Genomic DNA, 25,808 nt, shown 5'->3' on the forward strand with positions numbered 1-25,808 from the left:
GTCGTTGTTCTCTGTACTGACAGCACTCCAAATTTACAAAAAAAATGAGTTAATTAAAATTAAAATTAAGTGTGGTATGTTTTTCCTTATAAACCACTTTCTCAATAAACCATTTTCTTAATAAATCGCTTTACAACAACAATTTACAGTGTTTTTCTTCACAACTCCCTTTATTCATATATGGTTACAATGATTATTACAATTGATCGTTTAACAACAACTTCTGGTGTCTTGCTTTATAAAAACACTTTCTTTATATAAGGTTACAATTATGGTTGACTACAATACATAAGTGCTTCATACACAAAAAGGCATAATTATAATAGAATAATTACATATTCTATAACACTTTAAAGAGAAAAAGAGATGATTAGGCAGCATTGTTGATGTAAAGACAATTGCGAAGCAGTATCTTGAATAGTAGTTTTTTACTCACAAGTGTCTGTACTCACAAATCTGTTTTTACTGTTTGATCCAGTGATTCCTTTCACTAAAAAAAGGACACGAATGTAAAGCAGAGATAAAGGACAGTAAGGGTACATCTAAATTAATCCGGATAGGTTTAAAAATGCTCTCCATCCACACTAGCGGTTTCTTTTGAAAAACTCCTGAAAACGCTGAATACACCTTACAGCGCATGCGTAAAAAAAGCTCACTGAGATGATACAGATGGAAAAGTAAATAAAAAAGTTATTGCGCAATTCTTCTGACAGGATTATTTTATTTAGCAAAGTATCTCAGCATTCACTGATGCGTCAGGTCGCACTATAATCACTATTATATGTCTAAAGCGAGACTGCTCTCATGTTTTACTGAAGGACAGCAAATGCGAGTGAATTTTCTGTCATCTTTGCTGGACTGTGATATGAAGAGTGTGCAAAGTTACATATTTTAGCAACAGTGTGAAAGTGAATTGTATAACAGGCACAATAATGGTATAAACATGAATATCTATTGGTACAATTTGCACCACATGACTAAACTTTTTTAAACGTTTTTAAAAACCTCAGTTTTGACAGTCCACACCACAACGCGAAAACGGCGTTTTCAAATTTATCCACTTTGGAGAACGCTTTCAAAATGCTTTGTTTTCATTAATAAAAATGCGTCTCAGTGTGGACAGAAGGACAAAACGGAGAGAAAGATACTTTTAAAAAAATAATAATTTTTTAACAACAATTTTATTTATCAAAAATAATAGGTCAGGGCCACAGCTCTGTCCACTTTTTAAGATTCATATTTAGTATCAGCACATTCACTGTATTGTGGGGGAACATCTGCAGGATCATGATTCACGGAAGAGTTGCTCACCAGAGGTACCTGCAAGAAAAACAGGTATGCAATCAGCTTTAATGCTAATTTATTGATAATTCTAATAAATTCTTGAACACACACACACACACACACATAATATATATATATATATATATCAAAGTCCCATTAGACTGGTGCTACTAGCTTCTCTTACCTCTGATGGATTGGGTCTAAAGGCATAGGACTGTGGAATAACAGCTTGGTGAACATTCAGCACCTTCGGAAAAATACATGTTGCGTTTTATACCTTCTTACTGCAATGTAATTTTAATAACATGGGATGACGGTTCTAGTATTACAGGTTATTTCAAATGGAAAAAGGAAAAGACAAAAAATCCTGCTGAAATATTTTGGTATCGAAATTACAGATTATTTTAAAACAATAGAAATTGAAAAACTACCCGTCTTTCTGTCAATCTGAAAAATGTCCTAGCAACCACCCAGGAAACCCTAGCAACTGCTTAGCAACCATAGCGGCCACTCAGCTTCTAGCCCTGAACGCATCACTCACCTGTGGAGAACAGCAGCAGGCGTTGGCTTTACAGGCAAATGCTGACAGAACGATGGAGATGATAAACTCAAGGATAGTGAATACCAAGGACACACCACGGATCCCCCGGAAGAGGGTCTGAGAAAACACTCATCATTAGCACAAATATTAATAAAATAAATGATAGTTACTCACTCATACGTAAGTTGTAAGTTACAAGTCACTCAGAATTTTCACAGGCTACAAATTTTTACCAATACCATTAGGAAAAACTGCCATATAGATATTTGTAATACTATCTCATAATTTGGCAGCAGGCAGCTACAGTCAAACCAAATATTTATTCAGACACCAGAAATAATTGTTGGTTATTTTTTTTTATTTTTTTTACTAGTGGGTGCAACTACACTATAGTTAATGTATGTAAGTGAGGATAGCAAAATAAAGTAAACTGTGACATTCTTCATCCAAAAATTCTTCATACAGTGACTACCAAATTATTCAGACACTTTGACCTGACCATGTTTTGCTTTAGTGTTTTTTCTTAATTTGCTAATGCGACCTTTTTACACCACAGACTTAAGCATTGCTTAGTAATTGCTTGATCTAAATTGGTATTATGTAATTAAATTTATCAGCTGACAGCTATTCAACCTAATTCATTTGTTAAAAATGTGTTAAAAAATTCATTTGTTAAAAAAATTTCTGGAGCAAATGAAATGAGTGAGGAGAGTCGGGTTTGTGTGTAACGCTATTTTTGACCAATACATTGCACTTAGTTTATTATTTCAGATGCCCTTTTAAAAAGACTACAATTGAAAATTGTATATGAAATTCAGTCTGCCGAAGCGGCTAGTAGGAGTGACTGTAACACGCCACTGCTGAAATACACACGCATTTGGCGGGTGTTAATGTCAAGCTGTGATTCATGTAAATGATCAGTGACATTAAGAGGTCTATTAAATTATTCTATTAAATGCAAAAAAAATGTGACTAGAAAAGTTGTTAACATACCTGGTAATTATAACATTCATATCCATAGCAGTAAGGGATATATCCTATAGACAAATCTAATGAAAGGATAATAATGGAAATGCCTGCAGTTATAGCACTTGAGATGTTCATTCCAAGTGAACCTTTCACCTATAGGCAGAAAACACAGAAAAAAACAAGTTAATAAGTTAGAAAGCACTTTACCCAGAGTGTTAAAGCGGATCATGAAACAATATATGGAGCACTATAAAAATAAATAATAAAGTTGCAATTATTGGGTCCAAGAACAAATGACTCATGAAGACAATACAATTATATAATGGCAATATCTCTCTTCAAATATAATAAAAGTCTTATAATTTCAAATATAATATGGGTGTCTGTGTGTGAAACTATTCTTCTATGTACTATTTTACAATAGACAAATAATATTGTCTCTTAATTTTAATAGAATAGCAATACATTAATTTATGTCTGGCAACTTGACATGTTTTCTGTATCATGTAAAACTAAAGGTAATTTGGAGATCACTGATTTCTTTGCAAACTGATTAGATTTTGATTAGACTTCATTGATCATTCTAAACTGCCACCTTACCGTGGTGGAGGGGTTTGAGTACCCGAATGACCCTAGGTAGGAGCTATGTTGTCTGGGGCAGAGGTCGGCAACCCAAAATGTTGAAAGAGCCATATTGGACCAAAAAAAAAAATCTGTCTGGAGCCGCAAAAAATTAAAAGCCTTATAATGAAGGCAACACATGCTGTAAGTGTCTATATTAGCTATATTAGCCCCTAGTATCAAAATGATAAGTAGGCTACAATGAGCATTCATGATTAAATGTTCGTTGACAGAAATGTTGAAATTAAATATTTATTATACACATTTTTACAACGTTGAAAAACTTCACACGTAAGTTTAAAATATTCTGGCTGACCCCCCAGCGTGAGTTTTTCAAGGCCACCGTTATTTAGAATGTGTCACTTTATGGTTTCCATGGTGACGCGTCATTGCGTGTCACGTGACAAACCGCAGCAACAACAGAGCTGAATGAATGATGATCTGCTTTTATGTCATTTTTCCTTTTTTATTCAAAATATTCACAAATTTGTTAGATATGGCATGAAATATCTGATATTCCGATTGTCAAATATATGCAAGTGGAAGTGTTTTGTTGTTTAAACACCTTTATAACGACCGAGTTATTTGCCGCAGATGCAGTTCAGAGAATTGGATCTGTTGGATTTACAACACGTGAATTTATCCACTTCTCCCGAAATACATAAAAGTAAGTGGCTGGTGAACTGGGAGAAGAATAGAGTAAACTTTAAAGTTACTTACACAATGTGTATCTGATATGAATAAAACGTGTCTAATTATAATGGAAAGGATTATTATTGCCTCTTCCTTTAACATCAGTGTGTATTTTACAAACTCTAAATGTATTGTTTTTTTAGTACTTATATGTCTGAAACCTAAAATAAACATTATGTGGTTGAAAACACTGAAAAGTTGTGATATATGACAGCTCTGAGTGCGCCTTTCTCTGGCTCAGCGCCAGCCAACGCGCAAGAGCACATTTGAATTTAGCAGTTGATCACGTCATGCACTGACCGTTCTAATCACACCGATGTGATCGTACGTGCGAAAGGGTTTTAAGAATGTTTGTCATGTTTTTCCTCCTACAGAAATTATATTAAAACAAAAAATATTTTTTCCATTTTCATATTTTTGAAAAGCTCAAGGGAGCCACTAGGGCGGAGCTTAAGAGCCGAATGTGGCTCTAGAGCCGCGGGTTGCCGACCCCCGGTCTGGGGCTATATGCCCCTGGTAGGGTCTCCCAAGGCAAACAGGTCCTAGGTGACGGGTCAAACTAAGAGCGGTTCTAAAACCCTTTATGATGCCAATAAATTCGAGGACCGTGACGTCGCCCGGCATGGCGCAGCCGGGGCCCCACCCTGGAGCCAGGCCCGGGGTTGGGGCTCGTATGCGAGCGTCTGGTGGTCGGGCCTCCCCCCATGGGGTCCGGCTGGACTCAGCCCGAAGGAGCGACGTGGGGCCGCCCTCCCGTGTACCCACCACCTGCAGGAGGGACCGTAAGGGGCCGGTGCTTAGTGGATCAGGCAGCAGTCGAAGGCGGGGGCCGCGACAACCCGATCCCTGGACACGGAATCTAGCTCTAGGGACATGGAACGTCACCTCTCTGGCGGGGAAGGAGCCTGAGATTGTGCGTGAGGTTCAGAGATTCCGACTAGAGATAGTTGGGATCACCTCCACGCACGACTTGGGCTCTGGAACCACACTCCTTGAGAGAGGATGGACTCTTCACCACTCTGGAGTTGCCCATGGTGAGAGGCGGCGGGCTGGTGTGGCAAGAGAGTCGCTTCCCTGCGCCTTCAGGTCGGGGATAGGTCTCTCACTGTCGTGATCTGAACCTGTGTGGTGTTCTGTTATTGGACTTCTGTGCTAGTTACAACTTGCCCATAACGAACACCATGTTCAAGCATAAGGGTGTCCATCAGTGCACATGGCACCAGGACACCCTAGGCCGGAGGTCAATGATCGACTTTGTGGTCGTTTCATCTGACCTCCGGCCGTATGTCTTGGACACTCGGGTGAAGAGAGGGGTGGAGCTGTCAACTGATCACCACCTGGTGGTGAGTTGGATCCGATGGCGGGGGAGGAAGCTGGACAGACTCGGCAGACCGAAACGTATTGTGAGGGTCTGTTGGGAACGTTTGGCCGAATCCTCTGTCAGAGAAACCTTCAACTTCCACCTCCGGCAGAGCTTCGACCGGATCCCGAGGGAGTCTGGAGATATTGAGTCCGAGTCCGAGTCGAGGCGGCAATCCCCGAACCCGGTGGTGGACACCGGAAGTAAGGGATGTCGTAAAGCTGAAGAAGGAGTCCTATCGGGCCTGGTTGGCTTGTGGGACTCCTGAGGCAGCTGACGGTACTGACAGGCCAAGCAGACTGCAGGCCGGGTGGTTGTGGAGGCAAAAAATTGGGCTTGGGAGGAGTTCGGTGAGGCCAAGGAGAAGGACTACCGGTCAGCCTCGAAGAGATTCTGGCAAACTGTCCGGCGCCTCAGGAGGGGGAAGCAGTGCCCTACCAACGCTGTTTACAGTGGAGTTGGGCAGCTGTTGACCTTGACTGGGGATGTCATTGGACGGTGGAAAGAATACTTTGAGGATCTCCTCAATCCTACCGTCACGTCTTCCATTGAGGAAGCAGAGGCTGAGGTCTCGGAGGTGGACTCGTCCATCACTCGCACGGTAGTCAAGAAACTCCTCGGTGGCAAGGAACCAGGGGTGGATGAGATCCGTCCCGAGTACCTCAAGTCTCTGGATGTTGTGGGGCTGTCTTGGCTGACACGCCTCTGCAGCATCGCGGGACAGTACCTTTGGACTGGCAGACCGAGGTGGTAGTCCCTCTTTTTAAGAAGGGGGACCGGAGGGTGTGCTCCAACTATAGGGGGATCACACTTCTCAGCCTCCCCGGGAAAGTCTATGCCAGGGTACTGGAGAGAAGAATACGGCCGATAGTAGAACCTCGGATTCAGGAGGAACAGTGCAGTTTTCGTCCCGGTCGTGGAACACTGGACTAGCTCTATACCCTCTCCAGGGTACTGGAGGGTTCATGGGAGTTTGCCCAACCAATCCACGTGCTTTGTGGATTTGGAGAAGGTATGTGTCCCTCGCGGCATCTCGTGGAGAGTGCTCTGGTTGTATGGGGTTCGGGGCCCTTTGCTATGGGCTATCCGGTCCCTGTACGACCGGAGCAGGAGCTTGGTTCGCATTGCCGGATGTAAGTCAGACTTGTTCCCGGACCTTCAGCATGCACTGGGACGGTTTGCAGCCGAGTGTGAAGCGGCTGGGATGAGAATCAGCACCTCCAAATCCGAGGCCATGGTTCTCAGTCGGAAAAGGGTGGTTTGCCCGCTTCAGGTTGGTGGAGAGCTCCTGCCTCAAGTGGAGGAGTTTAAGTATCTTGGGGTCTTGTTCACGAGTGAGGGAAGGATGGAACGGGAGATTGACAGATGGATCAGTGCAGCTTCTGCAGTAATGCGGTCGATGTACCGGTCTCTCGTGGTGAAGAAGGAGCTGAGCCGCAAGGCGAAGCTCTCGATTTACCGGTCAATCTACGTTCCTACTCTCACCTATGGTCATGAGCTGTGGGTCATGACCGAAACGACAAGATCCCGGATACAGGCGGCCGAAATTAGCTTTCTCCGCAGGGTGGCTGGGCGATCCCTTAGAGATAGGGTGAGAAGCTCGGTCACTCGGGAGGAGCTCAGAGTAGAGCCGCTGCTCCTCCATATCGAGAGGGGCCAGCTGAGGTGGCTCGGGCATCTTTTCTGGATGCCTCCTGGACGCCTTCCCGGGAAGGTGTTCCGGGCATGTCCCACCGGGAGGAGACCCCGGGGAAGACCTAGGACACGCTGGAGGGACTATGTCTCCCGGCTGGCCAGGGAACGCCTCGGTGTCCCCCCGGAAGAGCTGGAGGAAGTGTCTAGGGAGAGGGAAGTCTGGGCATCTCTGCTTAGACTGCTGCCCCCGCGACCCGGCCCCGGATAAGCGGAAGAAGATGGATGGATGGATGGATGATCATTCTGAAAATATAATGAATTTTATGCATAGTCAATCAAATTAACCATTTACAGAGCATCCGGTAAGTATCCATAGCGCTTCACTTTCCACATTTTGTTGTTATAGGCTTAATCCAAAATGGATCTGAGCCTCGACACAATCCTGTCTCAGAGGTGTACAGACACTTCATGGCTTGGTTTGTGCTCTGACATGCACTGTTAACTGTGGGACCTTATATAGGCAGGTGTGTGCCTTTCCAAATCATGTCCAATCAATTGAATTTACCACAGTTGGACTCCAAGCAAGTTGTAGAAACACCTCAAGGGTGATCAGTGAAAACAGGATTGCACCTGTGCTCAATTTTGAGTGTCATGGCAAAGGCTGTGAATACTTATGTACATGGGATTTTTTGTTTGTTTTTATTTTTCATAAAATTGCAACGATTTCAAACAAACTTCATTCAATGACGTTGTCATTATGGGGTATTACTAGTAGAATTTTTAGGAAAATAATGAATTTAATCCATTTTGGAATAAGGCTGTTACATAACAAAATGTGGAAAAAGTGAAGTGTTGTGAGTGTTTGTTGGAGTTTTCATATTATCCGCATATATATATATATTTATACTACAGGGCCGTTGAATGCTTGAATCTGATTGGTTGACGAACGTTCTAAGGTGTGCATTATTTTCAGGGAAACGAACGGCTAAAGTAGTTCCAGGCAGGTCTTGACCGCATTACAGTTCCATATCACTTCGCGTAGTTAACTGTAATAACGGAAAATAGGATACAATTCATAACAAGAAAAAGCATTTAGCCCCATGCGCTTGATCTGCAATTTTCAATGTCTAGCTTTACAATCAATGGAAACATGCAGTTTAATTTTAATAAATAAAGTATATAGTCCTATCTATATTATAATCAATAGAAAATTAAACTGAATATAGGCTAAATAAATGGATAGTCCTGCAGTACGGATTTTTATTGCAGATAATAACAAATAAATAATTATTGATAGGCCTTACTTGTTAAAAGGGCTTTGTGTTTAATTTATTTGGCTATAGTCTACTGTCATCTGTCAATGAAAAAAAAAAAAAAAGAACGAATTAATTAAAACGAATTAAATTAATAAATAAATAATAATATTGACGCACATGCTTTTCTGTCTCATTATTGCAACATCTCTCTCTAATAACTGCATTAATAACTGGGGACACACTTTAAGGCCGGTTATGAATGTAATTGGATACTTATGACTGATCATGTCCAAACGCGTGTTCAGCGCGTTCAGTCTGTGTTCAAAGTCGGTGTTTAAAATCTGCTGCGATGAAAACAGTCAGAGAATGTGTCAGCTAGTCGTGTGTCCCCAGCATTAGTGTGCTATCAGTGGCTCAAACCTCCGTTACTAACTCTAAAATGACGTTTTGGAATTAGCAACGGAGGCACTGGATTAGATGCGTAAGAAATTAGTCCTACATACAAGAGCGTTTTAAATGACAAAAACTTTACGAACGTCTTGAAATACATAACCTGAACAATGTTTCGAGGTGTGGTAACTGTAGTATAAGCGGAATAATTGACTTCAGGCCGTTGAATTATTAGAAAAATAATGCACACCGAGGTGTAACGCCACTCCGCTTCGCGTCGTGACCGCATTACCACCTCGGGTGTGCATTATTTTTCTAATAATTCAACGGCCTGTCGTCAATTATTCCTTATATATATATATATATATATATATATATATATATATATATATATATTATCAGGCAAAAGTTTGGAAACATTACTACTTTTAATGTTTTAGAAAGATATATCTTATGCTCATCAGGCCTGCATGTATTTGCTCAAAAATACAGTAATACTGTGAAATATTATTACAATTTAAAATGATAGTTTTCTATTTGAATATACAGGGTGGGCCATTTATATGGATACACCGTAATAACATGGGAATGGTTGGTGATATTAAAGTCCTGTTTGTGGCACATTAGTATATGTGAGGGGGCAAACTCCTCAAGATGGGTTTGCCCCCTCACATATACTAATGTGCCACAAACAGGACTTTAATATCACCAACCATTCCCATGTTATTACGGTGTATCCATATAAATGGCCCACCCTGTACTTGAAAATATAATCATTTCTGTGATGCAAAGCTGAATTTTCAGCACCATTACTCAGTCTTCAGTGTCACATGATCCTTCAGAAATCATTCAGAAATCACATGATCCTTCAGAAATCAAAAACTTTTGAACTACCGTTCAAAGGTTTTGGGTTCAGTAATATTTTATTTTCTTTCTTTCTTTTTTTTTAAAGAAATTATTATTTTACTTTCATCCAGTTTTGGGCAGTTTGTTTAGTCTTACATTAAATAAAGTTTGTGCTTGGACCCCTGAAAATAACAAGTAATGTGCGCATACCAAACACAAACTGGAGGAGGCTTTGCCATGGAGTTTTTTTTCTGCAGCAATGCAGAGTGATCCTGTGATAATGTACTGAGAGGAGAGAGAAAGGATTCTTCTGTTAGAATATTTAGCTTGCGTTAGAAAGACAGAAATGCACTTAAATTGTATATTGTTTGCTTACGATGAGAGATCCCCAATAAGGAATACCACTGAAGACAAAGATGGAATCTGGATTGACTGTAGACACGATTCCCAACAGGAGAATCAGCAGACCGATCATTATCTGGACAATCTGAGGAAGACCAGAAAACAGTTTCTTATTGCAGGGGAATAGTGACTCACAGTTATTAGCTGAGCAGGATTGCCAGATCTGCACAACAGTTTGTTAATGTTTGTAGTACTGCTTTTTTGGATTTTTTTTTCCATACCTTTCCTCCTTCACACGTATAAAAATGAATTATTGAAATATTTCTCACCCCGAGTGCTTTTGGTTGTCCTTTCAGGAAAGCCTGAAGTCCTTGAGGAGCTGAAGCTGTCTGTGGCACATAAACAGTCACTGGAGCCGTTTGTTCTGGGGCCTGAAACTGGATGATCAGCGTCGACGAGTTTGTGGGAATGACTGTACTAGACATTCTTCTTTCTGAATCTGAAATTGATCTGTACAAAATCAAGACATGTAAAAACATGTGATGAATAAGAATATAAAATAATTTTCATAAATAATCTTACCAGTGTATTTATTAAAATATTATATGTTCATAGTTATTATTATAAACAATCTGTGGTCTTCAAATTCTGGAAAAACATATGAACGCAGTCATGTCACAGAATGATTGGTAACTAGAATAACTCTTCACAGAAATTATATTACAAACATCTCATGTTTAAACTGATCTACAGCTGTCACCATCTCACAGGTGGGACATTTGCCAGTATATATTTAAAACAATAATATCTTTGTAAAAACCTAAAGTAACATTGACAAACTATTTGAAAGTTTACAATCTTTAGTTTTCATATTTGTTGAATTTTTAAAAAAATAAATTACAGATGAGCAGTAATTTATAAATTTGCAACAAGAATTTTTCATTCTCATTAGGCGTGTTCAGGCCTTTATTTTGAAATAGCGATGAACATGAAAAATCATGGAAGATTAGTAGAAACCTCAGTTTGTTTTCATGGCAAGAGTTCAAAAGATACCACCAATTCAATTTTATGAGAAAAAAAGATCTGAATATGTTTTAAATATACAGAAAAAAATGATAGATTCTCAATTTGGTATGCAGTGTTGAGCTATAATGCACATACATGTTTTTTATTGCTTTACTTATAGGTTGAATACAAACCAAATACTGCCAAACCGCCCATATTACTTCTGGATAGGATGACTACTTCATACATTTTATGAAAATTATGGAAATATATAGTTCAGATCACTCAAACCATATATGGAAATGGAGGTGCCTTTATATGGTCAGTAATGGAGCTTGTCTGTCATCTAGTAAAAAAGTGTGGTACTGCGCCAAACAAACTTACTGAAAGCTATTTTTTGAGATCTCAACCTAAAATTTGGATCACAACTTGTTCAGATTTGCGGCTTTGATTTTCTCGCTATTTTAGAGTAAAACTTATTTTGTAAAACAAAAGTCTTACGGGGTTGGAACAACATGAGGGTGAGTAATTACTGGCAGAAGTTTCATTTTTGGGTGAAGTAACCCTTTAACAAAAGTGCCCTACTGCCGTTATAAATCAAAACATTACTAAATAAAGTAATAAACTACTCATTAATAAAAAAAATTGTCTTAAAAAACAACAAAAAGGGAGACATAATGCAAAGATAATAAATTGTATAAAAGTAGTCAGATGAGATCTAATTTGTTTTACCAGGGGGAAAAAAATGCACTCTTCAGTTGGTTTTTCGCACTTTGCTGTGTGTTCTTATAGTTCACTCCTCTGAGATAACGCATTCTGTGGTTTCCCAGAATGAAAGTTAAAGTGGGGGGAGCTCAGATGGTTAGGAGGGGTGGCAAAGCTACACACTGTTTCCAGGAAATCAAGTCTGACGCACTACTGTAATATAATCTCTTTTCACAATAACAAGAAGATTAAATTAAATCTTACTTAATTTGTCTTTGTTGTATTTTATATAATCTGCATGCTGGTTTGGAAACAGACTTGTTAATATTGTACAAAACATGTGGGATAACAATGATCAGCACAGTAAAAAACATTTATCTTACCTTATTTGGAACAGATTTGGCCCAATAATCAGTAGTTCAAGTCTTCTAAAAATTAGAGAACGAATTGACTTGCTTGTTTTTGCATTGTAAAAAACAACAACAAATTTTGCATCATACTGTATCATTTGTGTTAATTATGGGCATATAAGCAAGATTCATTACCTTTAGTATGCTGTTAAAAACGAAGTGAGGAAGCTGGATCTTCCAGACAAAAGAAAACACAGGGCTAAAAAAACACGACTAGACCAGGGAAAACAAGGAGCACTTGGGGAAAATGAGGGTGGGGAAACAGTAGAAGAACTACAAAGACCAAGTAAAAGACTACAAAAGGACAGGAAAATCATAAAAGATACAAAATACAAGACACTAAACAAAAGACCTAACACTAGTGCATCACAGACTCAAACTCATCATAAGGTATCCCTGAGAGTTAAACATCTGACAATCTAAAACCATACTATCACACACAAGCAGGAGATGAGACAGATATTCACTGAGCTGAGTCCTCATTTATAAAACTTTCCATAGATTTCATACTAAAAGTCTGCGTACGCACAAAAAGTTTTTAGATTTACAGTATAAAACCATGCGTATGCCAGAACCTGCTCAAAAATCCCAGTCAGCGGAAGATTGTTTGTACATGCATCTCAATCCCCGTCCCCTCCCCGAAATAACCATACATGGAGCTTACAGTGCCTAGTTTCACTATGCGTAAAATCATCTGCATATCATTTCCATCCACATTATACCATGTTTAACACCATCAAAGGTACAAGACATTGGAAAATATTAGATACGGAATATAAATGGCATTTGTGCCATTTACATTACATTGCTAAAAATCATCCAATAATATCCTTGCTATGTTTTAGAATAAATGCCTCATACATAATATCGACCAATGAGTGTTTTTCAACAACGGAAAGAGGTCAATAAAACTGCAGGAGAACAATTATGTCTCAGAACGTTACATTTACCCCAGGAAAGCCATTTAATTGTTATTATAATGAAAACTGCATTATATTTGATTTAAAAAATTTTTTTAACCTTTAATAAAACCAGCTGATAGAGCTATCTGTATGTTTACAGCATTATGTGAGATATATTTTTTCTTGAGAAAAATTAACATGTAGTCTGTCTACTGTAGCCTACCTAATATTTATCCAAAGAGTCAATACTGAATCTAGATTGAAATCAAATCCCAAGAATTGAAATGTGAATTGTGAAAATTGTGTTAAGCAATCATACAAACAGTAGCCTACCAGTCATTGTACCATATAAACATTGTAACATGTTGTCACTAAACTTAATACAATTTTGTTCAGTTACCAAATGTTTTTGACAATCATCAATTACACCTATTGTGATGCAAGTTGTTGTTTTTTACACCACATTTAACCTTTTCAGAAGAGAGGTAGAGGCAGTTCTATAAATGACATCACCAAAATCTAATATTGGTAAGACCAGCGTATGTTTGGCAGCATAAGTGAAAGAGACTTTGTTTCTGAATAAGAAGCCAATTCTAGATTTAATTCTGGTTTGAAGCTCATTAATGTGGAACTGAAAGGAAAGTGAATTATCTAACCAGATACCTAGGTATTTGTAGGTGTTCACATAATCTAGTCTAGATCCATCCAGAGTCAAAATACTAGTCAAGTTGTATTTTGCGGGTACGGGCAGTGTGCGATTGAACAGCATGCATTTAGTTTTGCTGGAATTTAGGAGCATCTTAAGTCCCCAGAATGCATTCTGAATGGCACTGAAGCTTTTTTTGGAGATTGGCTAGCACAGTGTCCAATGTAGGACCAGATGTGTATAAAATGGTGTCATCTGCGTAGAGGTGGATCTGAGTGATACCAGCGGCAAGAGCAACATCATTGATATACACAGAGAATAGTATCGAGAAATCAATAGGTCCAGACATCAGACCCTCAGATTTAACATGTTGAACCCTGTCAGAGAAGTAGTTGGTGAACCAATCGAGGCAGTTTTTCAATAAACCAAGGCTACCAAGTCTGCCAATGAGGATGCGATGGTCGACCGAGTCGAAAGCCTGGGCCAGGTCAATAAAAACGGCTGCACAGTAATGTCTTTTATCAATGTCAGTTGTAATGTCATTTAAGACCTTGAGTGCAGCAGAGGTGCAGCCATGACCAGCTCGGAAACCTGATTGCATGGCAGAAAGTGTATTGTGGGATTCAAAATGTTTGATCACCTGCTTGTTGATCTGGCTTTCGAAAACTTTGGAGAGACAGGGCAAGATGGATATCGGTCTATAACAGTTAGGGTCCAGTGTGTCACTCCCTTTAAAGAGGGGGATGACTGCTGCTGTTTTCCAATCTTAAGGGATCTCTGAGGATACAATGGAAAGGTTGAACAGACTAGTAATAGGAGTTGCAATGATTGCTGCTGAGAGTTTCAGGAAGGTCGGATCCAGATGATCTAGTCCATCTGATTTATAAGGGTCAAGCATTTGCAAATCTTTCATGACATCTGCTGGTTAAATTTGTGTGAAGGAAAAATTATAGGGACTGTGGTGCAGGGGGTGAAGAGCTTATGGCCATATGGGTAGCCAAATTGAACACATGGCCAGCCATAGCAAAATGCTTATTGAGATTTTCAACTATAGCAATTTTGTCAGTGGTGATGGTGTCGTCTAGCCGCAGCGCAATAGGCAGTTGGGAGGAGGTGTTCTTATTCTCCATTGTCTTCACAGTGTCCCAGACCTTTTTTGAGTTGGTACTACAGGCCGCAAATTTCTGTTTAAAGAAACTACTCTTGGCGTTCCTGACTGCCTGTGTGTACCGGTTCCTTACTTCTCTGAAGAGTTGCATGTCGTATGGATTTCTTGAGGCTAGAGCAGTACGCCACAGGGTGTTTTTGTGCTGGGCTAGGGCGGTCAGATCTTGAGTGTACCAAGGACTATATCTATTTTTGGTTCTGAACTTTTTGAGAGGAGCATGTTTGTTCAAAACAGAGAGGAAAGCATTTTTTTAAAAATTACCATGCATCCTCAACTGTCGGTATAAGGTCAATGTTTTTCCAAGGTACCCGGGCTAAGTCAATTAGGAAGGCTTGTTCACTAAAGTGCTTCAGTGAGCGTTTCACTCTAATGAGTGGGGGTGGTTTGATTACTGACCCATTACGGATGATTACTGACCCATTACGGATGCATGCAATGAGGCAATGGGCACTGAGATCCTGACTGAAAACAGCAGAGGTATATCTTGAGGGCATATCAGTTAAAATAATGTCAATAAGGGTTCCCTTGGACACATTTTTCAGGTTGTACCGCGTTGGTTCATTGACAATTTGTGTGAGGTTAAGGGCATCTAATTTAGATTAGATGTTAAGTTGGAGTTTGCATTGACTGGGATCACAGACTGGGGGAGTTCACACCTTATTGAGGAACAGGAGGTCATTTGATTTGGAGACCCTAGGAAAGGACACACAAGCCCCTTTCACACAGAGATTCCGGAAAATACACGGATAAAGTGACCCGGGATTTGACCCGGGTTCGTTTGATTTTGGTTCATTCACACTGCCAGTGATTTTCCGGAATCAGAGAGCGCGTTCACACACAACCCGTGTATGTCCCGGAAAGACACGTGACATCGATGTGACTTGTAATGTCTCAGCAGCGTCTTCAGTTTGCTTATGAGCTGCGATTTCTCTCTCGAGAAACCACGCTTGTGCATTTATTTCTCTGATTCGATCATAAACTTGCGCATTACGTACCGCTTCACAGCTGGCGAACGATCCCGCGCTTCAGCGTCATCACTCCGACACGGCATTATTACGGCTTTTGTTCACACAGCGCGCGTTCCGGGACTGAACACGGCAATGTTACTAGGTCCCCAACCCGGCATCGATCCCGGCATCAATCCCGGGTCGTGTTTGCGTTCACACAGAAAGCGTTCCGGCAATTTGCCGGCAATTTCCCGGGTTCAATGCGCTGTGTGAAAGGGGCTACACAAACACACACACACACACAAATTAGAAACAGCATCTCTAAACTCTCACACTTCTTTTACATTTTGTTCTGTTTCTCTGGAGACGAGAGCATTGTACCAGTCGCACTGAGACATTTAAAATGATACCAGACATGTAAAGATCATTATATTCTGCTATGATCACTCACAGTGAACTGAGTGAAGGGGAGAATGAGTAAAGGCACTGAAGTGGGAGAAGGAACAAATGAGAGGGAAGGACCGGAGGGAAAAAGCTTTCCTGCATCTTCACTCTGTGGGCTGTGAAACAGAAGCCTGTGTGTGTTTGTGTTGTCCGTATACACAAACTGTAGCATTTGACTGTATTCATCAACCCTGTTACTAAAGTTACTGTAAGAAGAATAATCTCTGGAACTATGAATAACTTCTATTTATGAGAAATGCAACTTCAACAGTAACTATAAATCAGATTTAAACTGAATCTAATGATGATCTAATCATTTTATTGCAATTAATGCAGCTTTGAGAAAATCAAACAATGTTTAGATTCATATGGACATATAATGGTGTAGTTATTTACCATGAGTGTCATTCATGTTTTTGTATTATTGATGTTTTATCCATGTCATATTGTGAGAAATAACAGTATTGTCTTTCAATATAGCTGTTTTACAGGGTTTTATAATCTATCCTGACTCATATAATGTGTTTCTATCAGCAAACACTCAGAATAAAGTGAGATGATCTGCTGATGATCCTGAATGGCTTGTTGAACGAGTGTTGATAGTCTGAAGGCCTGTTCACACCGGGACGAATTTCACGCGCGATATTCGCCGACATTTAACGCCTTGTGACTAAACAAAGGGCGCCAATGTGAGTGTGCACACCGACGCGAAAAACGGCACGCGTAAAAGCGTAATTTTTTTTAAAAACGCCTCGGGTTCGTTATTTTGGTTTGACGCGCCACCTCATGCTTCCATGAGGTGAACGCATTTAGGAGTTTAGTGGAACAGCTCGACCTGCGACCGGCTGATCTGACGTGCCTGAACCCGTTTGTTTTGTGAATAGCTTATTCTCATTTCAGGCAGGATCACGGTCCCCCTGAAGTCAGCACACACGAGTATGTTTACAATTGAGTTATTTTATCCATCATTTTTTATCAAATAAAACATACAACCAACTTTTCTGTAGAATATAGCTGCTAGAGTACTATTGACTATGCTGGTAACTCTACTAGTGAGTTCCTCTTATGATGTCACGCCCCATCTAGTTGAAGGGAGCGGATAAAACCACTGTTAAAAGTGCCAACTTTTCATATTATATTCAGCATTTTGGTATAAAAAACAAAGGTGGGCGGTTCTTATCTTTATGTTTAATAAACACATTGCATTATCTTCGTGAAAAATTCAACCTGCAATTTACACTTTAAGTGAGAAGAGATTAAGAAAGGACATTTTGGTACAACCATGTTGTTTGCATTTTCTTCTTTGAAAACAAAATAGCAGTGGAATTTCAATGAACTGAAAGCATTTTTACCTTCTACTAGCAACAGTAGCTACTTTTACATGGACACAATCTGAATGAAATCAATACAATTGATGAATCCGAACAAGGTGTTTACATGAATGATAAATAAAGTAATCGGGTTGATGTGCGCGTTTATGTCACAAGTGTCAAATCGGATCCGATGTTTTGACATGCGCACACTGCACGAATATACAGAGTTTCCCGCTTTTCGCGCATAAATCCTCTATTGGTTCTTTATTTGTTTTAAACAGCAGACGTAATATTAATTCGTCTCTGGTCATAATTTAGAGCATATTAACCGTTTTGCCGTGCTGCTTATTGATAACGCAGTAAAAATGCCCCTCCCCGCGGCCAAAACCAGACGTCTGTGGATGAGAATCCAAAACAAGGACTGGTGGGACGTTCTCCTGCTCCACTTCAGACGCGCGAGTGAAATGAGAATTTTAGAATGACGGGAAACTTTTTAATATGACACTTTATTCAACAGGAAGCACAGCTCGTTCCGCGCGTCATACGTCATTACGCTATTTAACGTCATTGCACATGCGCAGTCCTTTCAGTTTCGGTTTTTAATCCGATCAAGTGTTTACATGTTCTCTCGATCGGATTACAAAAGGGATAAACCACCCCTTTCAATCCGATCGAAATTTCATTCGGATCGAGCTCAGTCGGATCGATTAAGGTGTTTACATGAAGGTTTTTTAGTCCGATTGAGCCGTCAATCTGATTATAAGTGTCCATGTAAACGCAGCTAGTGATTCGATCTGCATCTGAGGAGATTGTAGACAGCTGTTATTTGCGCATGTACCAGCGGGTGGCACACGCGAGTCATTACTGGCAACAGAACTAGGAACTACTGTATAATCAAGCCACGCTTAATATATTGATATTATGCCAAAATACTGATTTTTTTAGTTTTAAATTAAACCATTGTAATCCTGAAAGTATTCCCCCTTTTTTCAAAATGTAACTATAATCTGATTACAACGTTTTTTGACGTAACTGTAACAAATTACAGTTACTGGATTTTTGTATCCTGATTACATAACGCCGTTACATGTATTCCGTTACTCCCCAACCCTGCTGAACACACACATGTGGCTTTTCTCAAGTGTGGATTCTCATGTGATTCTTAAGGGATGTTGATTGTGTGAAACTCTTCCCGCACTGATCACATGTGAACGGCTTCTCTCCAGTGTGGATCCTCATGTGTTCGTTCAGATTTGTTTTTTTGTGTGAATCTCTTCCCACACTGATCACATGTGAACGACTTCTCTCCAGTGTGGATCCTCTCATGTGTTTTCAGATTTGCTGACAGACTGAATCTCTTGTCACAGTGAACACAAGGTTTTTCTCCAGTGTGAATTCTCTGGTGCCGTTTTAATGGTTCAGCTGAAATAAAAGTCTTCCCACACTCAAAGCACACGTACTCTCTCACACCAGTGTGTATTTTCTCATGTTTATGTAAATATGTCAGCAGTGAAAAACTCTTTCCACACACAGAACATGAATGCGGCTTCTCCTTCATATGAACTGTCAGGTGTCTCTTCAGGCTTGATGCAGTAAAAAATGTTTTTCCACATTGATCACATGTGAACGGTCTCTCTCCGGTGTGAAATCTCATGTGAACATCAAGATGTTGTTTTAATGTGAAACTGTTTCCACACTGAACACACATATGTGGCTTTTCTCTAGTGTGGATTCTCATGTGTTTATTAAGAGATGTTGATTCTGTGAAACTCTTCCCGCACTGATCACATGTGAACGGCTTCTCTCCAGTGTGGATCCTCATGTGATTCTTAAGGGATGTTGATTGTGTGAAACTCTTCCCACACTGATCACATGTGTGTGGTTTCTCTCCAGTGTGGATCCTCATGTGACGATCAAGATCACGTTTGTTTAAGAAACTCTTTCCACACTGAGTGCAGGTGAATGATTTCTTGGCTCTTCTTTTCTTTAAAAATAACTTTTTAGTCTTTGAGCGACTCAAAGGTTTGACATGATGTTCCTCCTTCACTTCACTCAGTTCTTCACTCTCCTCCTTCACTTCCATCAGGTCTGACATAAAAGAAAAAGGTTTAGTTTAGTAATAGTAGAAAGTACTAGTAGACGACTGCTATAAAATATGATAATTCTGGTGTTATTTTCATAAATGAATGAGGTACATTGATATTTCAATTATTATTTTCAAGACATTTTAGACACAAATCACATTTCTGAAGTGAGAAATATGAAATATATTTGATTAATGACAATTATTTAATGTGATACAATAGTGCCAAGGGGTGTGCAATATTGAAATACAATTGTCTCTCGATATTTGTTAGGAATTTTCCGATAACAATAATTAAAAACTATTTTGCTGAGTCTGTTTTGTTCGGTACAGGCCTGTCATGAATAAATAAATATGACAATTAAACCACCACTAGGTGGCGGCAAGTCCATGTCTTATAAGATAGAAATATGAAGATAAAGGATGTAAAAATGAGCCCGATATAATAGCAGAAAGTAGACAAACATTTTTTAATTGCAAGGTCAAACCAATTGTCCCAACGTCTGAATCCAATGGTGTGGTAGAAGGTTTCCTGCATGCTGTCTTTTCGGTGCACAAAGTAATTTAATTCCAATTAGGTATTTATCCGACCAATTTTCCACATCCTCGAATTTAGGTTGGAACGCCAATAATTTAGGTAAACATTTGATTATTCTGTTTAAATGTTTTTATTTCACTCATTCAAGCGGATGTCATTGTCACTTAGAGTTTCCCACCGGCCACTAACGTTGATCTCCCGGTAACAAATGCCCAGTGTTGGGTAAAGTTACTTGTAAATGTAATGCATTACAATATCTTATTAGCCCTTATACTCCATCGCATTCTCTCCGTTCTGCAAATTCCCTCTTATTACATCAGCCTTTGTGTAAGCTCAAGACCATGGGGGAAAGAGCTTTTTCCTGTAAAGCCCCTAAGCTATGGAATCTACTTCCTTCTACAATCAAAAGTGTGCCAACGTTGGGACAATTCAAAGGGTTGATTAAGACACATTTGTTCAAGGCTGCTTTTTCTTAATTGTTTTTATTGCTCTTGCTGTATTTGTTTATTTTACTGTATGCGCTTTGGGTCTGAGAAAAGCGCACTATAAATAAAATCTATTATTTTATATATATATATATATATATATATATATATATAGTTTTATGGTGTGTCCTTTAACCTTTACACCTTTTACCTATTTATTTATTATTCTCAGGTAGGTAAGGAAAGTCGAATCTGGACAAAACTATAAGCATTCAAAAATACTTACAATTAGTTCAGCAGACTTCCCTGTGGTCAGTTCTTGCTTAAGGCTCTTAAATTATAACTCAGGTAGACAATCTCTTGCCAATAATATAAGTTTTATTAAAGTTAACAAAAGTTATATCAAAGTTACAGTTAGGTTACAATAATAAGTTTCAACAATCAGCTGGTTACAGGCGTCGAGGGACACTGCGCTATTCAGTCTCCACTAGTTCAGTCTCTCTCTCAGTCTTTTATACGCAGACTTCGAAATGCAGGTTCCAGACTCTCTTCTGACGTCATCAAATGGAGTTCTGCCAACTCCTTCGACACGGCTCTCAGTTGTTTACGGCGTATCCCTTCACGGAGCCTCCGTCTTCTTTTTCTCTGCTTTCTTCTCTTAATTGTCTGCTAGTACATTTAACTAGTACATTTTTCCATTTATCATAAAAACTATTTCTAATACATAAGTACTTTCTACTCTAAATCAGTCAATACATACATTTCATGCAAGTAAGTAGTTTTCTTAATAACAGTGAAATCACACAATACATATCTTTTTCAGCATCAATAACAGGGTTACATACATCTATTCAAGCAAAAGCATTATTATTACTTAGGTTACATCAATTCAAAGCAAATCAAGCCTTAATCAAGGCAGTATAATTGCAAAATCATCCTCTACATGAACAACATATATATACATACTAAAATAACCATCATGTTTGTTTACAGAGCGCACACAACACCTCCTCTAGGGGCGTAGTTTGTGGGGGTGATGGGGACGCGCGTGAATCACCGCTACTCAGCTAGGGGTTGGGGAAAAAATCGATTCTTAGATGCATCGTGATGTGGACGATTCTGAATCGATTCGCAAATGTCAAAAATCAATTTTCTTAAAAAATAAAAAAATTCTAATAACGTAATATAAACGGAATGCAAAAGGCGGAACTCTAAAGTGGACGTGCAGTGCTCGGACAGTCTGTGGCGCGCACATAACAGAGTCGCGCACATAACAGACGCATGATGGCTGAGCGCCAAATTCGAACGGCACCCTCTTCGTTAAAAGCTAACGTATGTAAAACTGGCAATTTCATTGTTACCTATTTAGTATTTTTGTATGAGAGCTGCTTTCTGTATTGTTTAGTTTTCACATCAATATGCTGTAAACCGATCTGTTATACGTACGTTATACTGCCCTCCACAGTCACAGTGTGTATCAGTGCAATGCCAGTCACAAAAAGTTACATTTTGACTGTGCTCTCTGCAGATGTTCATTCACTTTTTTTGTATAAGCTGTTTTTGATTGTGGTATACAGCAAACATTTCAAGTTATAAATTTATTATTTTGTTGTGTATAAGAGTGGCTTTGTATGTTACTAATTATTCAGAATATGCATAAGTCCACAAGCATTATATGAGAGCTGCTGGTACATAATTTATATTTTTGATCGAAAACTATTTGTGAATTTGCTACAGCAAAATGTTTTTTTTTTTGTCTGAAGGATTATATTGCTCATTGGAAATAAAAGGATGGTTGGATAGAAGTCTATTATTAAATGCTAGAGATTCAGAATATGCTGAAGTTTGTATTAATTTACTACAAGTATGCTGCTAGTACAGGCACACATTTATTTTCCTGTTGGTTCTTTGCAATGTTGGGACAAATGCTGGCAAATGTAACCTTACAGTTGACTTGCCAAATCACTTCCATTTGTTTTATTAATAAAATTAATATAGGAAGATGGAAGTAAGTTCGTTATGGGTCATCATAAAAAAGTACCAAGTCAGTCAAAAAAAAAAAAAGAAATTAATAATCGATAATCGTTAAGGCCCGTTCACACCAAGGACGATAACGATAAAGATATAATTCTAAAAATCGTTCTCCATATTAAAGAATAACAAAGTTCATACCACAGTTATAACGATAAAGATATGAGGAACGATATCGTTGGGATCACTTTCAGAACAATTTTTTTCCAGCTGTCGAACGATAAAACACTGACAGCCAATCAGAATCCATTCTAATTTTAAGGTCTCGCACATTTAAAATGGATCTGGATCATCCGGGTGCGCACGTGCTTAGAATAAAAAGACCGTTATCGGTCGTTGGTGTGGACGCATATATAGTTATCTTTATCGTTATCTTTATAGTTATCGTGCTTGGTGTGAACGGGCCTTTACCCTCGGAATCTACAAAAGCACTACAAAAGTGTGATAAGGTTTGCGTGAGTCGTTCCTATCGCGACGCAAATGATAAAATGTGCTATTTGAATTCTGTTGAGAATTCACCACTTTAAAACACAATGGAGAATGTCAAGCATGATGTGAAACAGCCACATAAACTAAAAAAAACTAATTTAAAGAGGGGAAAACATCCTGCACCAACATAAATTTCCACAAAAATGTGTTCTGCTAATGATGACATGTATTAGCAAAAACATGGCTTTCAGATATTCCAAGAGATGACAGGAAATTAACATTTTCAATATAAGAAAATGTTAAGGTAGTTTGACCTACCATAGCACTTTGATTAAAAAAAATACTTTAAAAAGTCAAGTCACTTTTATTTATATAGTGCTTTTAGCAATAGGTGCATAAATAAAATAAAATGCATTATTATCCTACGTAAACAAGTAAACGCTAACTAGGCTATTACTTTATTGCAGTTACTTTATCAATGCATGTGTGGATGATACCACATGTGTTGATGAACCCTCTGAACAAATAGGCAAACACAAATCAAAATATGCAACTGACACATAATAAACATAGAATTACAAAATATACACAACTTACATTGAGCTGTAGAACCAATAAGGTTCCTCATAATAGGGTTTCTTGCATCCGGCTCAGTTGAGCAAACACTCAAAGCCAAAGCCATGCCAGTACCTCTCTAAAGACTCTTACTCGTCTCTCTTAAAAGGATAGCCCTTCCCGTAGAAACCTCCCTAGATCCCCCTTGAGGCGGGGAGTAGCATTACAGCACAAGAAATGGAACAGCCTTTCAGAACTGTTACAACTGTATGTAAACCAGACACAGATATAAAATAAAGTTGACAATCTATATGAAAGTTTCTCCAACCTCCCTCTACTGAACATTTGTTGAAAATATGTACCCATTTCATAGTTTAACTGTTTATCTAAAAGTGATGAAGTGATTGAATGTTTCTAACATGAATGTTCTTCAGCATCATGAATGAATGAAGAATAAACACCAACCTCTTTGTTCTTGAGGATCTTCAGTGTGTTTCATTCTGCAGGGTTCTGGATCACTATATATTTGCACTATATATATATATAAGCAAATGTGTGTTCAGTGCAAATAAACTTGCTGCCTAGTGTTTTATTAATAAAGTAACAAATTAGGGACCGTTCGGTATTTATGGAAGGGGCCACCGGAGGAAAATAGGGGAGGGTCATGTCTTTTTATTCTTTGTTGAGGGGAGGGTCATCCAACTTTTTTTAGTCTAGGGGGAGGGTCACCCAACTTTTATATTCATGAAAACAGCAACATTTCAAAGTGGCTTGTTTGGTGCTATTTTTTTCCATTTAGCTCCATGTTGATCTCGCGTTATCAGCCCCCCTTCGATATCAGATGGGTCTGACCCAACAAAAATCAGTTTGGCGCTGTTTGACAGTGTGCGCTTCAGTTCGCGCTTAGAAAAAGTGCATCATGTCAGAACAGAATGCCAAAGAAATATTTACCCGGCAAAGCTTTAAAGCACGAGCAAATAATGAACTTTTGTGATTGCGAATAAGTGCACAGTGTCCTGTGAGTGTAACTCTACCGCTGCATTAACATGTGATGTGAACGTACGTCGAGTTTAACAGTATTGGGACTGAGGCGCCAGAACTGCTGATAGAATGTGCGCTGTAGCGCGATACTGCATATTTTAGTTTCCATTCTTATTTTGTTTCCACGATGTGTAAGATGTAGGGCTACCACCAGCCGCGACGCTACCATTGGGCTCGGGTGGGCATTTAGGTCCGGGCCCACCCATTTTCTATAGCCTATGGTTTTGTACGTTTCTTCATTCGGATCTATTTGCGATGATCGATCCAAATTCTAAACAAACAGTTTACATGCTTCGTCCTTATTCATTAAGATAATAATTAATAAATGCACGCATAATTATCAGTGAACTTGATAAATGTTGCAGATATGTTTTACACGCATGCACAAACAAATGCCTTTCAACTTGTGTGTGCAAAATTCAGAATAAAATGAATGTGCAGCAATTTGTACAAATACAGAGTCTGTAGGCCTACTGTGTTGTTACCATTAAATAAGCTCATTTAGTTTCATTTTTGTTAAAATATAATAATGTTATTTTTTCATCAATGTTGATTATGAAAAGTGAACCGCACACACGAGTATACGCAATATCGAGAGACATGGAGCGGGTCAGACATGATTTTGACCACTTAATTAAGTTTTGTTTTGCAGAAAACGATTTTTTTAAGTGAATTTCGTTTTGTATAAATTGTATCTTAATTTTAATTTTTTTTTTATCAACCAATTGCCAAATGCCAAATATAGCAGACAACACAATCATAGAGGCGCCCGCGTGGTCACTTGCACTGCTCGTAAACAGGAGCGCATCTCATCCTAACTTAACGAAACTCAGCATATGCCTCACATACATGAAATATATCTTAAGAAAGCTTGAAATGTCTTTTTAACAATTTAAAACGAAAAGAAATAGGCTACTCTCTGGTTATGTAATGATGTGCATTTGTCTCTATAGGCGTGTTCACTACGGAGATGGCGATCGTCAACTTCATCTTTACAGCTGTTGTTGCTGTTAATAAACTAAAAATAATAGGCTTTTAATTTTATTAAACAATAAATTAAATGAATCCTGTTTATCAATATTGTGTGTGTGTGTGTGTGTGTGTGTGTGTGTGTGTCGAAATAATTTGTCCGCAGCTGCTCAAAAAAAAAAAAAAAAAAAACAGTCAAAAACCCCACTGTCAGTGTTTTGTAAGGAACAGGCAAATATGTTCAATATAGCAGGAGACAT

The 25,808-nt window shown here is 38.9% G+C and overlaps 2 protein-coding genes across 4 annotated transcripts; both read right to left on the reverse strand.

The window, feature by feature from the left end:
* Positions 1–505: 505 nt before the first annotated feature.
* On the reverse strand, positions 506–12,333 carry LOC307157407 (membrane-spanning 4-domains subfamily A member 4A-like). 2 transcript variants are annotated; one of them, XM_079869338.1, is made up of 9 exons: positions 12,193–12,333; positions 12,031–12,075; positions 10,267–10,447; positions 9,972–10,082; positions 9,806–9,880; positions 2,819–2,947; positions 1,826–1,942; positions 1,469–1,531; positions 506–1,320 (listed from the first exon to the last, which is right to left on the reverse strand). In XM_079869338.1, the coding sequence occupies exons 3-9, from the start codon at positions 10,420–10,422 to the stop codon at positions 1,228–1,230; spliced, it is 744 nt and encodes a 247-aa protein (XP_079725464.1). In that variant the 5' UTR covers positions 10,423–10,447; positions 12,031–12,075; positions 12,193–12,333; the 3' UTR covers positions 506–1,227. The 2 variants fall into 2 exon arrangements, with proteins under 2 accessions (XP_079725464.1, XP_079725465.1); XM_079869339.1 differs by lacking the exon at positions 12,031–12,075.
* Positions 12,334–17,790: 5,457 nt separating this feature from the next.
* Positions 17,791–24,052, reverse strand: LOC307158080 (uncharacterized protein). Of its 2 annotated transcripts, none has more exons than XM_079870297.1 (2): positions 24,004–24,052; positions 17,791–19,565 (listed from the first exon to the last, which is right to left on the reverse strand). In XM_079870297.1, the coding sequence occupies exons 1-2, from the start codon at positions 24,035–24,037 to the stop codon at positions 18,679–18,681; spliced, it is 921 nt and encodes a 306-aa protein (XP_079726423.1). In that variant the 5' UTR covers positions 24,038–24,052; the 3' UTR covers positions 17,791–18,678. The 2 variants fall into 2 exon arrangements, with proteins under 2 accessions (XP_079726423.1, XP_079726422.1); XM_079870296.1 differs by lacking the exon at positions 24,004–24,052 and adding an exon at positions 23,581–23,700.
* Positions 24,053–25,808: the final 1,756 nt, after the last annotated feature.

Source organism: Squalius cephalus (genome assembly GCF_949319135.1).
Source record: "Squalius cephalus genome assembly, chromosome: 4".
In the NCBI taxonomy this organism is placed as follows: Eukaryota; Metazoa; Chordata; class Actinopteri; order Cypriniformes; family Leuciscidae; genus Squalius; species Squalius cephalus.

Coding starts and splice junctions, on each gene's coding strand:
- LOC307157407 (XM_079869339.1), bottom strand. CDS start 10,422: ATGTCTAGTACAGTCATTCCCACAAACTCGTCGACGCTGATCATCCAG. Junction 10,083..10,266: donor GACAACCAAAAGCACTCGGG/GTGAGAAATATT, acceptor GGTCTTCCTCAG/ATTGTCCAGATAATGATCGG. Junction 2,948..9,805: donor CCTCCTCCAGTTTGTGTTTG/GTATGCGCACAT, acceptor TTCTGCCTATAG/GTGAAAGGTTCACTTGGAAT.
- LOC307158080 (XM_079870296.1), bottom strand. CDS start 23,665: ATGGCTTTGGCTTTGAGTGTTTGCTCAACTGAGCCGGATGCAAGAAAC. Junction 19,566..23,580: donor TATTGGTTCTACAGCTCAAT/GTAAGTTGTGTA, acceptor CTTTTATGTCAG/ACCTGATGGAAGTGAAGGAG.